This window comes from Saccostrea cucullata, unplaced genomic scaffold (assembly GCF_032062105.1).
Source record: "Saccostrea cucullata isolate Sc308-1 unplaced genomic scaffold, CSIRO_AGI_Scuc_v1 ctg78, whole genome shotgun sequence".
Taxonomy (NCBI): Eukaryota; Metazoa; Mollusca; class Bivalvia; order Ostreida; family Ostreidae; genus Saccostrea; species Saccostrea cuccullata.
This window is the reverse complement of record NW_026940638.1, coordinates 196,767-213,748: the sequence shown is the minus strand read 5'-3', so window position 1 is coordinate 213,748 and position 16,982 is coordinate 196,767. Positions and strand designations below refer to the sequence as shown.

Genomic DNA, 16,982 nt, shown 5'->3' with positions numbered 1-16,982 from the left:
TACAAAGTTTTAAATATATATATAATATCTGCAAAATAGTAATTTAAAAACATTTTTGATGACAAGCAATTTAAAAAACTGACAGAAAAGCAAGAACATTTTAACAATTATTACGAAACATCCATGTAAGACCTAATTTTGCAGTTCAACTTTGAAGAAGGTAAACTCAAAATATTTAAAGAAATGTCTTTCAGAAAGTCACAAACTATAGAGTTTGTGGAAATATTTGCTATTTTTTGCTAATTACAGAAGAATATTTCTTCTGTTGGAATTGTTTTATCTGTAATATCCGTTTGAGAAAAGAAGTTGAACAGGTGTCAGTTTCGCGGGAAAAAGCATGCTTTTTTAAACCTGCAAATACCACATATTTAGCACCTTTGCAATATTTCTCAATAACATGTGGTGTCTATAACAAAATCACGATTTCTATGCTGTGTATAAGCCCTGACCTGGTTTTTCTCGCATCAGCATCTAGATCAGGCATGAGAAATTATTGCATTTCACCCAAGGATTGAATATGGAAAGGTTTCAGTCTGGACAAACTCTTTGAGGCATGGGGTTATTGTCAAAAAAAACTAAACCATTGGCTCCATCACAAACCACTGCCAAAATGTACGATCCTCACCCATTCTGGACTTGAGAAGAGAATATCCCGTAGTTCATTAAAATATTTACCAATGCAAGTAATAATTAAAGCATATAAAGCGGATAATGAAATTTGATGTGATCTTTCAATACCCAATTGCAGTGTACGAAATATTTCTTGTATACTGCTGATGTAAATTGTTGATTTCAAATGCGATGGAAACAAAACTTGTTATTGACTGAATATGACATCACAATAGAGAGGGGATAAATATTCAAAATTTCGACACTTTTTGTGATCAAGCAGCCACGGGTAGGAGAGAGGTATATGCGGACTCCGGACCGAGTGTGGTTTGAGACAATGGCTCCATCATACAGTGCAGCAAATGTCCAAAAATAAATTATGTAATATAATTATTTTTGTAAAATATTTCAAACATTATAACACTAACTGTACACGAACAAGAGATATTTGTAAAACGATTATGCCCCCTCCCCCAAATAACTGGAATTTTTCTAAGTCAAAAGCTAGGGCATAACTCTGTTTAAAACGACCCAATCGACAATCGTACCCCAAACAAAACTTGGCCTAGATATTTTGATAAATCTGTACACCAAATTTCATTTCAATAAGTGCAACCTCTGCAAAGAAAATGAACGGAAACTGCAAATTATTGGAATTATTCAAGTCCAAGAGGCATAACTCTGTCCAAATTGGTCTGACCGTACCCAAAATAAAACTTGACCTAGATATTCTGATATTTCAAACTCTTTGCACAAGCATCTTTTGTAATCCATGGTTTTTACAGAAAAATCAACATATTTTTTGGTTTAGTGCATGTTACATCTCCAGCATCTTTTTAAGTCTCAAATTCTTATTCTGATAGCTCCATTTCTTAAGTTTGTCAGATGGCACAAAATTCAAAACAAGCTGCATTTATTCGTCTCTTATGTCTGTAGAGATGATTATGAATGGGAAGAAGCAGAGAAAATATATAGGTTGGTTATAGAATATCTCGACTTCTGTAGAAGTAGGGAATGAATGGTAGTTGATTGTCCAATGCTGGGAGGTAGAGAAATATATACCTCCAAATGTGTGCAGAAAATCTTGGGCTGTAAATTGCACAATAATTTCATTATGGGTTGTGAAGTAGCATTTAATACGACCAGAGACTAAAATACAAATCCATTACACTGACTACAGTTTCTGCAGCAAGGCTATAACCTTCAAGTTCATAGATATATCTCTTGGTTATGATCTGAAGTCATGTATTCACCAAAAGCCAAAGTCAGCAATTCAAGGTCAAAGTTGCTACCTTCAGAAATACAAAATGCATAGCAGATATAAAAGATGAAAAAAGTGTTTGATGAAAGTTCAATATTAAAGTTAATCTCCAAGTATTGTATATGAATTAAGATAGAAAGAGGTTACCGGGTAATTAAGTACAGTAAAAGCACTAGTATCAAACATGTTTATAATAAAATTGTTATTTACATTCCACAATATTTATATGTAAAAATGTAAAAAGAATTGAACAGATAAAATAATTTTTTTTGTAAATTTTCATGGTTTGAGGAAAAACTCTTGGTTCATGGGAATTTAATTTTGTGGATGAAAAATTGTTTAGTAGTTATGCATGTAACATTTCATGGTTGACTTGAATCTGTGGATCTCTCCATACCTTGAAAACAATGAAAATTAACCCCCCTCCCCCCCCCCCCCCCCCCCCCCCCCGAAAATTAGTGATTTCACAGTACTTCAGCAGGGGATCCAAGATAACTTCACTATTTCAGTGAATTTGCAATATCTGAGTTCACACTAAATGAGTTTTACTGTATTTCATATCTACACTTTGCTATAGGTTTCTTTTATTGTAATGCATGGTTAACATTGAGTAGTGTGTATTTATCTGTTGGACATAACCACAGGTAATACAGAAGAGTGGTCACTAATAAGTATCTAACACTTAAAGGGCATAACTTGTCACTAGCCTAACAGTAATTACTTATGATTAGGCAGGTAAATGGAGTATTAAAGTTGGTAAAATTTGGCCAGCTCTAATCTCCGAAAAAAAAATGTCGGAAAATCAAATTTTAAAAGAAAATTTATAACAACCCATCTTATTTCAATTTATTAATAAATATAATGAATAATTTAAAGGCAGGTAAAATTCCTAAGGGAATATTAAAGTTGGTAAAATTTGGTCACCTCTAATCTCTGGATAAAAAATATCGGAAAATCAAATTTTGAAAGAAAATTTATAACAACCCATCTTATTTCAATTTATTAATAAATATAATAAATAATTTAAAGTCTTTTTATGCCCCTATAATTGAAGCATATAGACTAATAGATTTTGCCCTACTTGTTCTTCTATCTAGTTGTCCGTTTGTCTGCAAGAATATTTTACAGGTCTATAATCCTTGCAACAAGACTTTACTGCTCATCTGAGCCGATAGTTCATGTGAACTTTTCTGATCACAGTTTGTGTGGTCTATAAACTTTTCACAGCATTGGTCAAACTTGCTAGAAAGCATCTAGGGATGAAAGGGATTCAAATTTGTTCGAATGAAGGGCTACATCCTAATTCAAGGGGAGATAATTATGTGGCGGTCAGCTGGGTTTGATCGCCGGTGGCCAGATAGCTCAGTTAGTAGAGCACTTGACCGGAGTTTCAGGGGCCCGGGTTCGAATCCCGGTCTGGTCCGCTGCATTTTTTCCTCTCCTGTTACATTATTTGACCTGTTGACCTAGCTGCAGAACTGTAGCTCTCTGCATTAGAAAATTCGGACAGATATAGCAGAGAGCTACAGATCCAAGCATTGTAAAAACCTTCGATTTACGCCGATGGTTTTTTGTCGCTCACTTCGGGTAATTTTTCCTGTATTTGAATATTTTATACTTTCCCCAGCTTAAAGAATGGTATTTGATGATTAATCATACATTTAACTTCAATTCCTAATAATTTACCTACCTGTCAACGCTGTCAAATGGCTGTTTGTGTTTACGGACGTCAAAATTGAACTCTTTTAAACCAACATTACAAAACTATTTACAGGACAGTTTGAACCGTTAAAAAGTAAATAAATTATCAGGAGTAAAAGTTAAATATACGATTAATTATAAGATACCATTCTAATAGCCAGAGAAAGCTTTAACTACACAAAATAAATACCTAAAGTAGCGACAAAAAATCTTCTCAAGTAGAGGGCTACAGTTCTGCAGCTACTCTTGACCTTGCAATTTGACCTTCATTTGCAAAATTGTACCAAACTTTAACTTTGGCCATAACATTTGAACAGTTGGTGCTAGAGCTTTCTTATATGATAGGTGTTTTCCATTTGGAAAAAAAAATTGGTACCATTATTTTTTATTTCTTGACCCTGAGCTTGGATTTGACATACATTTTAGACACTTTCACCATGAGCTGCCTTATGGGGGCATGTGTTTCACAACACACATTGTTTTTCTGATTTGTTCAGGTCTACTTAGGCCAAGGATGTTGTAATTTGTTTTTGTGATACTTAAGATGAATTTTGTACTAGATTAATGATAATGATGATTAAACTACCATTACAGTTTTATGATGAATTTTTGCAAAAATACCATCACTCATTTGTTGATATGCATGTACATTGGAAAAAGGTATAGGAAGGCTACTAGGAAATTTGTTATTTAATTAATGATTAAGCCCTCTCTGATTTAACATTTAAAAGAGGAAAAAATAACGAAGTTTGTTGATGATAGTGAATTCAATTTTGATCAATAATACAGATTTTGTCTCAGGACTTGATATATATTTTGTTACTTTTATAGCTGAGTCAGCTGTTGATTGCGTCCCGTAGGAAGTGGGATAATTGGTTGTGTATTGATTTTCACCTGCTGATTACAGGTATTTTTTATCCTTACTGTTGAGGAAGCTGGCAGGTTGAGACGGCCCATCACAGAACCAGGCAGAGGGAGTTCTTAATCCCTAATGACCTGAATAGCCTCCCCTGTCAAAGGTAATGATTTATCTTAATGATTATACTGAAATTAGGACAGTCCAAGTTTTCTATTATATGTTCACTGTAAAAAAAAAATAACAGTAATCGATTTTATTTAAAATACTCTCTCATTATTTTCTGACAATTTGCAATGTTTTACCCAGATTTGAAGGATCTGAAAAAAATGATTAGAAATTAATTTTTAAGAAAAATTGAAACAAAGATCAACCCAAACACCAGGAGATATTATTTATATAGACCCTGGTATTTCCTTGTCTGGGGTATAGTAGTTTTGATCTGTCTGTGTTACAGTGAATAACTTGGAGCCCGAGGACACTGACCTTACCATATCTCCAACATCAGTACATAAAATCAGAGGAAATTACGGACAAACAATCAACAGTCTACAGTCAAAAATTCCAACAGGTAAAGGACTCCACTTATCAGGCATGTTTATCAAGTTTTACAGAATCAAGAATTTTTAGGGGAAAGGGGACATTTTACTTAGAGATTAGGGATTATCACTGAAGCATGCTGAGCATGTGTTGACAAATATTTGCAAACTTTGTCCATTTTATGTTTTAAATATCCAGCCCATGGTGTGTTCAAGACGGCATAACCATTCATATGGCAGTGTATATATGTAACAAGTGAAGCATGTTAAAATACTTCTATTGTGATTTAAATGAATTCTTCTGAATTAGCCGAGTGCCAGCCTTAGAACAGGTAGCCGGTTCCACTAGAAGCTGTCAAAATTCCAAGTATGTCACCATTTCTCTAAAAATTCAAAACGTTTATCTAAAGTCTGCTTGCAAATTCTCCAACTGTTCATCAGGGATAAGAAAAAACTCGGCACAGGTGGACTTACAAGGTGAAGTTTATTGTCAAATTAATTGTGAATAAGGAGGGTGTGTTAGCCCATGGAGAAATGTCATCGATTGGTCTATTGAAGTTATTGCTCTAAACTAAAGGTGTTTTTATAAATAGACTATTGAAACGGGATATCTAGACTTGTGTATTTGATCAACTCCTGTCGGTGTTCATTGTTTTCTTTCGTTTTTCCTTGGATTTATTGGAGTTATTATTCATTGATTGGAATTAAGGGTAAGTAAATTATGATATACTACCCATTGTGTGAATTTAAATCAACATTAAATGACCTGTTTAGTTTCTATGAGGATTGGGAAATTCATTGGGTGGGTCTTAATGCTTTGAACAGTTTTAGGAGGTTATAATGTTTATATAATCTGGAATCATTTACATCGATATTGCTCTATCCTTGTTCTGTAAGGGGAGAAAGGTATAAATAAGTAATGCTAAGTGACAATATTTGTTGGTCTGTCATACTGTGCTATATTTTTTTCTATACAGAAATTTATGGAAGTATTTGAGTCTTTTGGTGACTAGTCAAGGAAAGGTCATACACACATGGAGAATTAAAGACCAAAAAGTTTGATTATGTTGATCAAAGTAAATATATATATAGATTAAAATTGTCGATGCATGCATATTTGAATTTAAAAAGTGCATATAATGAATCCACAAACAGAATTTAAGAATAAGACACTCTGTGATGTTCTGGTCCTGATTTTTCTATTAAACTTGACAGTTAACAATGTGTCTTATGTCATATTTCACTCTGTAAGCTAGGAATGGACCGTGCCACTTGCACTACGTCATGTTCACTTTTTTGGCAACATGATCAAAGTTAACAATAGGTTAAATCCACCATTTGCAAATATTGTGACTCTTTTAGCAGAACTAATTATCTTTGGGATTTTATTTTGGTCATGTTACAAACTCTAATTTTTAAAAATTTCTAGATCGTTATATCTATCTGTTTAATATGCAGGTCCATGTTTTGTTGAACAAGAAAGTTGGATGTTTTTTTTTCCTCTTACTAAGCTTTCTATGTCAACATTCTCAATGTCTTCATTAAAAATCTTCACTGAATCAATGTACAGAATGAATGAAGACCCACTCCTCAGAGAGAGAAACAGATGCAGCAAATTACACATACCATCTAACTGTATAAAACATCTCTCATAGACAAGAATTTTTTTAATCAACTACCATTGATTAGGTTGTAGAAAATGTTTGCGGACCTTAGCTTACTGTTGTTGTTGTTGACATCCAAAGGTTTCACAGAAACACACGACCCCAATGTTCCTCTCTCTGTTACACCAGAGACAGCATTTGAAATGACATTGACATAACACAAGAAGTACTGGTATTGAACCTTCATTTGATTATCAGAAGATCACTTCATACAGGACAAATTTGTTTTTCCTCCATGACATTGAAAGAAACTAACATGGATCAGACACCCTTTGGACTAAGTAAACTGTATAATTAAGCATGGTAATAAAAGTTATGGTCTGGTTTGTTTCATAATTTAATTGTCATGCCTTTGATGTTAAATTTTACATATTCATATTTAAAGTGATTTAAAATTCTGTATGTGTCCTTTTTCTGTGGTTTAGTGTATTAAGTTAGATGTGGATTTAAGGAGACCTGGGGATTAGAAAGTCTGTCATTTCATTTAGAAATCCAAACAAATATGCTTTACCAAGATCGCATGATGAGTGGGTGTGTCTTCATCATGGATTTCGCAAGTTACTGGGTCTTCAGAAAAATCCTGCAAACTTGTTTTGGGACAAAAATGGGTGTTTCTCCTTTAGCCTCTGTAACAGGATATTACTAAGTGAAAAGATGATCAGGGAATCTATTTTACTTTCAGATTTATAGAAATGTGACAACAGGAGAAAGAAAAGTGAAAGAAATGTCAGCTCTTCTGAGAAAACAAGGTGAATAAACCACAGTCTTTAATAATGAATATAATATTAACCTTACTTTTTGTTGGACATTTTCCTATAGGTCTTATAAGATAGATATAAACAGTGAAAGGTTCTACCCTGTAAAGTTCAGTAGATGGTAATGTTTTACTATACAGTCCATTCAACATTAGTTTGATATCTCCAAAGAATTCTGTGAGAACTTTTGTTTTAGTATTGTAAAAAGTCTTGATCACATGCATGGTATACGCTATATTAATACCGAAGGTATGGGTACCAGTACTTGCTAGTTGAAAAACCTTGGTGCATTCAAAGTGTGTGTAAAAGGTATAAAATCTAGTTGACTTTAATTACTGAAGAGAGTGGATAATATGTGTTTTAATTACAGGATATTTTATGACAGAAACATTTATGTCATTAAAAAATAGCATATCTTTTTCTTAAAATCATTAACTTTAAAAATTAACATAACAGGTGCTTGGTGAAGGTTACTGCATAGTTCTTACAACAGGTAGGGAACCTTCAGTACTCATTCCAGGCTAGATTATTTTACCTTGTAAAGATTAAGTAATTCAGGGTTTTGATTTCAGTTTTGGTAACCTGGTAATCACTAAAATATATCTTGAAATTTTCTCAAAACGCTGATTTTAGTAAAACTTGGCAATCAAATAAACTTTATCTTGATACTGTAGATCACTTAATTTTCGCGACACCTTATTTTCGTGAGATAGTCATTGACTTTTTGATAGCGAGACAAAATTTTCACAAATTATGGCCATTGCGCTATATAATCTTAAGGAATTCTATTATACACGATATGTTTTTGATTTCACTGAAAAATATTTCCATGGTGACTTAAATTGCTACAGAAAAGACTTCCAAGCTTTTGGTCTAGACTGAATAAACTGTAATTAATTTCAAAACGCAAAGAAAGTAATTTTGTGAGTTTAAAATTGGAATGTTTCTCACACAGATATAGAAAGTGATTTACAGTACTTACTTAGGAAAATGTTGCCACTGTTTCTTGAATGTATGAAGTTTGGTCTGATTTTAAAAAAAATGTAGTACATATGATGACCTTATTAAGATACATATTTCTGTTCATATGATTTTGATTTCAGTGAACAATATTCCCATGATGACTTGCTACAGAATAATATTAAAAATCAATTCAAAATGCTAACTCTTTTGGGCTTCTCTCCTTTTGGTTTAGACTGAGTAAAACCTTAATTTAATCAAGTGATTTTGAGAAAGTTAAACCTCTAAATGTTACAAATCCAAATGCAGTGTTTATAAGTTCAAATTTTCAGACTATTTTGACCTAGAAGAGCTCAGACCATAGAAAGATATACAAAAATGATCAAATTTTAAAACTAAAATTTTTGAAATTTTTCTTTGCCAAATGATAGTTGACAATCCTTTCAATGTTTATATGATTTTATATTTCTATTTAAACTGAGGAGCCATTACTGCGTATTATGCTGAAGACAATTTATGCATGCATTCCCTATCAATCAGATATAGGAGACAGCAGGATATTTAATCTATAGGACAAGTTTTGTAGGAACAACTGAACATACTTTGTCAACTTTATCATTGAGAAGAAAAAAAATGTGTCAATTATGCTTATACATGTAGTTCTACTAAGCAATCAAAGTATTCAATATACATGCCTACTTGAGGGGTCACCTTAAAGCATGGTTATCATATGTACATTGGGTGTACACTTACCTACGAAGTAAATGTGTGGCAGGTACATGAACACAATGCATTATGTATTAACATGTAAAAGTTTGCATGTAAGTACTGGAAACAAGAACTTTTTGTGCTCCTAAGTTGCAGTGATTCTTTCAAGGATTCCTCTTTTCTTTTTTTTTTGATGTGAAATTTGATTTTATTTTAAAATTTCTTATTATTGTCAATAGTTCATTATAACGACTAGTTACTCTACACTTTCTAGTGACTGTATGGAATCAGTATCTTGTAGTAGATATCATGAGAAATGTTAAAAAAAACAATGGCACTTCATTTTATATTTGCCCAGGGATTAAGAAGTAATTCGCAGAGCTTATTTATAAAGTGAAAACTGTTAAAGCGATGACAGAACGTATTTGACCTGGTAGAGTGCATACCTCTAAGGATCCCATGTTGGCTCATAGAAGGCTGATGTTATATTAACATGTTTGTTTTTATTTATCTAACATGGTGTGGACATACAGTTCTGTAGATCAAATTGATTCTAATTGTTATATACCTAGGCTGTTAAATATTGATAGACGTGAAGAGATTGGCCTCAATCCATTGGTTATTCAACAGTTAAATACAGGGTTAGGCAGACTTAGTGACATAACGAGAACTTCCAGAGCAGCCCACAATCCTGATTTTTTACAACTTTTCTGCTTGGGTAGCCTTTGAGTCTCTCAATGATTTAAATTCTTCTTTTGATTTCTTATAGGAATTTAGGCTGTGGCAAATTATTTTGGAAAAGTTACAAATCATATGTATGCTGGCAGCTTTCAATATTATGAAAAGATGATCCGTTTTTTCTTTACTTCATGAAGTCCTCCTTGAATCGCATTGTCCAATAGACATATATCAAAGAGAAGGGCTCTTAAGGGCCTTATTTGGCCATGATAAATTTTAAAAAATTCAAAGCTGTTCAATTTAAGGCAAAAATGCATCAAGTATCATTTGGAGCACTTTTCACTATATGTCTTTTAAATGTTATGACAATTTTCTTGCTTGTCTCTTTATTGTGAAGTCATAAATTGCAAAATTATACCCATTTATAGATTTTATTTTCAAATTACCTAGTAAGCGTAACCTGCAATCCCAAATATACAAGTATTTTTAATTTATTGTATAAAACATGTTAAATCTATGAATGCCCATATTTTAATACATCACTTTTTTGTAAAAGTCTCTTCTTCATTTTTAGCTCTACTAGTCAGAGACCAGAAGAGCTTATGTGATAGTAATGCGTCCGGCGTCCATCCTTCTGTCTGTCCGTCTGTCTGTAAACAATTTTTCAAAACGCTACTCCTCAGGTACAATTTTAGTCTGATTTCAATATAACTTGGCACACAAGTAGACTACACTAAGATGCATAAAATAGTGCATCAGTTTTTGATTTCAATGAGCGGTGTTGCATGGTTACTAAAAATAGAATTTTCTGTTTCCTTTAAAATGCTACTCCTTCTAAAGTTTTGGTCTGATTTCAATATTACTTGGCACACAAGTAGACTACACTAAGATACATAAAATAGGGCATCGGTTTTTGATTTGGATGAACGATGTTGCCATGGTTACTAAAAGTAGAATTTTCTGTGGAATTCCTTTAAAATGCTACTCCTTCTACAGTTTTGGTCTGATTTCAATATAACTTATCACACAAGTAGACTACACTAAGATACATAATTCTGTGCATTGGTTTTTGATCAGTACAAACCAGTAGAGCTACAATCTCGACAGAGACTTCTGGTTAAAATTAATGTTAGACATATGATGACAGTTTATTAAAATGTCTACATACAGGGACATTTATACAAATAAAGTAAACTCAGCTCTTAAGGATTGTGTCTTCCAAGAAATTTAAGTGTTTCCCTCCTCTCTATGCTGCATTAAGTTGTCTAATTTGCCCTGTCACTTGAAAATCTAATGAAATTTTTCACTTACTGTAAATGTATTGCATTTAGCAGTGTATTCTATTTAGCGATTTAGTGGAGAGCAGAGTCCGTTAATTCAAGTACATCGCTAAATGTCTTGTATGTTAACATTTATAAATAGCACATGCAGACAGCACTAAATCAGATCTACGCTAACTTGTTGAAAATTGAATTTCCGCCAAATATTGTACACGCCAAATGTAATACTTTTACAGTATATTGCTGAATAAAAAGGTGTATGAAAATTGCAAATGCTGAGAAACTTGTTATGTTGATGTTCTATTATGTTCATCTTGATAAAATGTTTTAAATTCAGCAGATATTGTCTCTTGACAGCTATAGACTCTGCAATTAAACCTGTGGGAAACATTAATTACCTGGGTATATTGTCTTGTAATGTACACAGTTCAACAATACCGAGGCGACAATACCAATTATGCAATTCAGTTCTTTAACAAGGGCTGTGTTTGTAAATTTTCTTCTTTGCATTGATGTGAAAAATATCATTATTGTTTGCCAGACATGGCTGGTTTTCTACGAATTGTTGAAGACAATCATTACTAGCAATATTTGTAATGGATTCCTTCCTTCTGAAAGAGGTGCATTGTCCAAAGAATTAAAAGGAATGTGTTCAGATATCAGGTGGAATTGATCGATTTCTTGTCTGTATTTACTTTTATATGCAATCAAATATTGAAGTGTAAAGTGTGGTTTCCTAGGTCTATCAAAATCACTTTATCGATGTGGAGTGTTTGTTAAAGAAACTGTTTACAGTCTGTGCATGCAGTTGTGTTATGGTTGATTGCAATTCTGAATACAGTTAGGATGGACCAATTCCTTTCCAACAAAAATATGTATATGAGAACTGTACCCATACAAGAATGAAGGATAAGACCTCTTTTCAAAGCAGGTGCCAAAATGCATGAAAAGAAAGTAATTGAAGGTTACAAAGTTACTCCACTGAGTTAACTCATGTTGCTGTTTTTCAGAGAACCAATGAGTAGTGAGTAAGAGACACAGACCAACATGGATAGCCCAGAAAACACAGAGGCGGATCATGGGGTGGAGGACATGATCAATCTGAGGTAAGTGTTTCTGTTACGCTGTCAAAGATGAGGAACTAGGACAGTGGATCTAAGATCTGGGGCCCCTTTTACAAAAGAACTTACGGCTAAGACCAAAAAATTCAGTTGATTGTAGAATTTTGCCAAATCAATGATTCTGTTTAAAGTTGCTAACATAAAAACATTTTTCTAAATTCCTTTTCTATAGATTAAAACCATTTTCAATTTTATGTAAATCAGAAACTTACAAGCAGAATGAAATTTTGGTTTTAGTCGTAAGTTCTTTCGTAAAACAGGTCCATGATTATACATACAGGTAGCTCTAAGCCCTACCTAGGACAATGAATGCATCTAATGATGCATACTTATAGAGTGATCTGTGATGTTGCATCTTATCTAATATTAATCCATATAAATGGGGGGAAAGTTTTAAAGCAGGTCCTAATCTCAGGCCCAAACATAGTCAGTTGGCAATCTGCAGTACCTTGGGAGTGCACACTCACATTCTTGCCTTGCCTTGCTCACATCCATGTTTACTTCATGAATGGCAAGGTTTACATTTTTGTTGGAATTTCTATATCCTTCTTAACTGTATTAGAAAAGCTAGGAATCCATTCCAGTATTGTTTCTGACCTCTAAATTTTGAAACAAAGAAGACTAGGGCTGGGTATTGGCCTGAGATTTCGTATTGCGATATATTGCGATATTTTTAACTGTATTGCGATATGTATTGCAATATTTTCAATGTTATAAAAATGGCATTTTCTTTCTACATTTATTATAATTTACATGCAGAATGTACATAACTTTATGATGATGAGTAACCAACACAGAAAAAAAAATCTTGTTGAATTCATTTAAGTTATGCTCTGAAATGTTCCCACAAACAACTTTTGACTTACTGTTTGGTTTAATTACAAACTTTTATAAATCCATTTTTATATTTAATGACAAAATTCCTTACTCTAAGCATATTGCCAATATATCGATATTACAAAATTGTATTGCGAACATTTTTTTGTTTGTATTGCAATATATTGAAATTTATCAAAGTTGTTTATAAATAAAATTCATCAAAGTGTATTCAGTAATCATTGACTGTTTAGTATTATTTATTTCTAAAGCTTGTTTTCTGTATTATTGTCTAGATGTGTGCAGACAAACTTAATAAATGACCGATTTACCAAAAACCTGGATGATTTATATTGATAAATGACTTGAGCATATTTTTACATCATAATTTTTATTTGAACATGCATTTCTGTAATATTGACAAGAACTTGTTCTGTTGTTAAATGTTAAGAAACAAGTGCAAAACCCAAGAGTTGAAAAGAAGGAATTTCTCAGGTTTGTGAGAGCTAGATTTCTTCCGGTTCACTAAACAGATCCTTTTTTATTGCACAAACTTTCTTTGGAATTCCTTTCCTTTCAATTTAAATACCTATGTGGTAGAATTATTCTACAAACTTGTTGTAGATTGCAGACTGTTAATGGCTTAAAGCTGATAGTATGCATGTAAATTACATGGTGGAAAAGAGTTTTCACAGTTGAAATAGTTTTTTTTAAAAATTAATGAGTGTACAAGGTCATATTCAAAATATATGGTATCTTAATTCATTGGTCGGCAATAAATGAATTGAAAGAATGGATTCCTTTAGCAATAAAACTGCTTGTAAATTAATTTATTCCTCTGAACTTGTTTACCCAGAAAGCTGAATAAGTGCCTGTCGTTTATTTTGATTATTGTTTAAACCATCCTCTATTGGTCATGCTTGAGTTTTTAAAACCATTTACTGGTAGATTGAATGAGTTTTAGCAGGAAAAAGAAACCGAATCCTGCTTTCATGATTTAGTTGTCTTTTATGGAAAATCCTGTTCATCTAAAATTAGTGAAAAAAAGATACCTGAAATGATTTAGGCCAAGTTTTGAAATGTTGGTATTATGTGGTATTATGGAGGATGCAATAGAGAGTCTTTGGGGCATGACAGGGCTTTGTTGCCTGGGATCTAAGTCCCGATTTTCATTCATAAGATGTATATACTCGAGATGGAAACATCCGCGGCCCTTGTATAGGATGTATGAGTATCGGCATTGTTAATTGTCCAAATCTGCTTATAGGTGACATCCTTAACTGTTTAGTCATGAATGAAGCAGATCTTTTTTCACATTTTGTGTTGTACTTTGCCTCTGCCAGTTTCCTATGAGAGGAAAAGAGAGATTGTGTTTAAATGTGTGAAATATGAAAGAAAGAGAAATCGGTTTGATTGCTCCTACAAGTTAACAAAGCATTGCATGACATGGGTTCATTATATCACATTAAGAATATCCATATCTGAAATTTTTTACTTTCTGATTTTGTTATGCTAAATAATTTCTGTGTGGCCCTTATTGAAGTCTGCAGTGTATCATTGCAGTCCAGGGCTAGACCTGTTTTTGGGCATTGATCTAATAGCTATATTAAGGGCGGCTTGTCAAAGTTCTGATTAGCCAATACAATGGATTATTGTGCCCCTACTGATAACGCTGTTTTATTAATTTGGTTAAAAATTTCTCCTATCTAAATCAAAGGTCTTTGGTGACTTGGATACTGGGCAGCTATGAGTTGCCTTTTCTTATTCCCATCAGTGGTAGATAGGGGGTTGTCATTGCAGTTCTGTTGTAGATAGGGGTCTGTCATTGCAGCTCTGTGACCGGTACACAGTACACTAGATCTTCTCTAGGATTACATGGTCATTGCTCCAAACACTTCCACAATTGGCAACCATTCAAAGGTTTAAAAACCACTGGGCCTATCTTATAAAAGTTGGATTGTTCCTCTCTAATCTCTGCTAGGACTTTTAGAACTTGTTACATGATGTTTGAAAATAACTTGTCCATTCTGTTTCATCAGATGAAGGGCACATGGGTAGAATTCTCAAAAGAGCCCTTACTTAACAAAATATACACCGCTTCTGAATAATTAAATGACCTAGTCTGAGGTTTAATACTATTGTACAAGCTGAGTTATTGATTTCTCAAGTATACAAAAGTAAAGACATTTCCATTTTCATTCATTTAATCTCATATATTTTGTAAAGTTTAGCCCGATTCAACTGCAAAGTTAAGGAATTCAATGTTTATATAGAAACTAAAATATTTTCTTGTCAGTATATCAATACCTACTCATTCTTGTTTTTAAACTTGACTAAAATATAGAGGAAAGCTCTCAAGTATATCTTGGGAGATTGTTTTTGAAGGCAGAAATGACTTCATCTCCATGATCTTTAGTACTAGGTTTTAAATTTGAAATTTTGTTGATGTACACTTCATATTAAGTCATTTAATGTTTTTAATTTTATGATAAAAAGTGTTAGAAAAGAGATTTAATATGAAAGGATGGGATTTTCGAAAGGAATATTAACTGAAGGATGCACTTTTAAGCCTCAATTGTTGATGTACCGGGTATGTCAAATTCTGATGTCCCAAAGTTGTCTACAATACATAAAACCCCACAAATGTGCAATTGTTCATGAAAAATAAAAGTTGAAACTTGAATACATAGCACTCTTTGACTGTAGACTCACTACAACAATTCTATGAGATACTGAGATTTTAACATTTAATTGTATTTACATGCATATCTTTAAAATTTGTGGGGCAAATTTTCAATGGTTTTTTGAATAAAATATTTGATTGAGGGATTTGAATTTAATCATGTTAAAGAAGTGATGGTAGACAAATGTGTTGGTGTAGTTTTCAAATTTAACATTTTGTGAAGGACATGAAATCATCTCTTCATCAATGAAACAACAACAACAACAATGAAAACTAGTGATTTTACAATACATCACTACCTCACTGAATACAGTGAAGGTTTGCTATTATTTTTGGTGTTGGGATTAGCTGACAAAAACCTTAAATCTTTTGTTTGTAGTGTCCTTGATGAGAGTGTCATTCTGAGAAACTTAAAGATCAGATATGAGAGGGAACTTATCTATGTAAGTTTTTATTCCAATAACTTTGTTCCTATTGTCAATTTTACAAAGATTCTTAATACAATTTTTTTAATATATACATTAAGATTTTATCGGAGTTCTGATATTAAAGACAGAGTTGTGTTCCTTTGTTGTAGACCTTCACCGGTAGTATCCTGGTGTCCGTCAATCCGTACAAAATGTTTAACATCTACGGACTGGACATGGTCAAGAAGTACGAGGGTCAGACGCTGGGAACTCTGCCTCCGTACGTTATAAACACTCAGATCCAGAAAATTAATGGCTTTTGAATTCATTTGAACATTTATTTATACTCTTGAATATAACATTGTATCCGGAATTTTAATACTTTTTTAAAAATGTTTTTCAGACATCTTTTTGCCATCGGAAGTGCTTCTTATGGGAGGATGATGAAAGAATTGGAGAACCAAGTTTTAGTGATCAGGTCAGGATTCACGTTGACAACCACCATGTAAAACAAGATGTTTAGCATCAGCCATTATCTTATTACAAATTTAAAATTTAAACAGGGAGCAAAAAGTGACCCAGAAAAAGGGTGTAGTTAAAAAGGTGACCATTAAACAACACAGTGTACTTAATTTGAAATTCAAAGTGATAATATCTGTGCTAATTCATGCAAAAGTCCTTTTTGTCTTACAACATCTGACAGCGGAGGGCAGTGGGGTTACAATACATTAGAATCCACTGATGAGATAGGTTATTCATTATTTCAGTACGGTTTTAACACCTGTACTTCATTATTTCAATAAAAATAACTTTATTGGGTGTAAACTTACTGATTCTGCATGAGAAATTAATTATTGTTAGTACAAAAGTAACATCATGCAAAAGCATTTGTTTTTTTTAATTCAAATAATGAAGTACATTTTTAGCTTGTCATAAGTGCAATG

General features: G+C 32.9%; 1 protein-coding gene across 12 annotated transcripts in view; it reads left to right on the top strand.

Moving 5' to 3' along the window:
- Positions 1-141: 141 nt before the first annotated feature.
- Positions 142-16,982, top strand: part of LOC134255844 (unconventional myosin-XV-like) — a 61,336-nt gene continuing 44,495 nt past the window's right edge. For 11 of the 12 annotated variants that reach the window (XM_062738404.1, XM_062738406.1, XM_062738402.1 and 8 more), the window contains exons 1-8: positions 143-160; positions 4,479-4,590; positions 4,885-5,676; positions 7,313-7,379; positions 12,022-12,117; positions 16,011-16,074; positions 16,209-16,318; positions 16,442-16,516. In XM_062738404.1, the coding sequence (XP_062594388.1) occupies positions 12,059-12,117; positions 16,011-16,074; positions 16,209-16,318; positions 16,442-16,516 (308 nt within the window). In that variant the 5' untranslated portion in view covers positions 143-160; positions 4,479-4,590; positions 4,885-5,676; positions 7,313-7,379; positions 12,022-12,058. Of the gene's footprint in view, positions 161-4,478; positions 4,591-4,884; positions 5,677-7,312; positions 7,380-12,021; positions 12,118-16,010; positions 16,075-16,208; positions 16,319-16,441; positions 16,517-16,982 lie in introns of all 12 variants that reach the window. The other variant, XM_062738405.1, reaches the window with a different exon arrangement.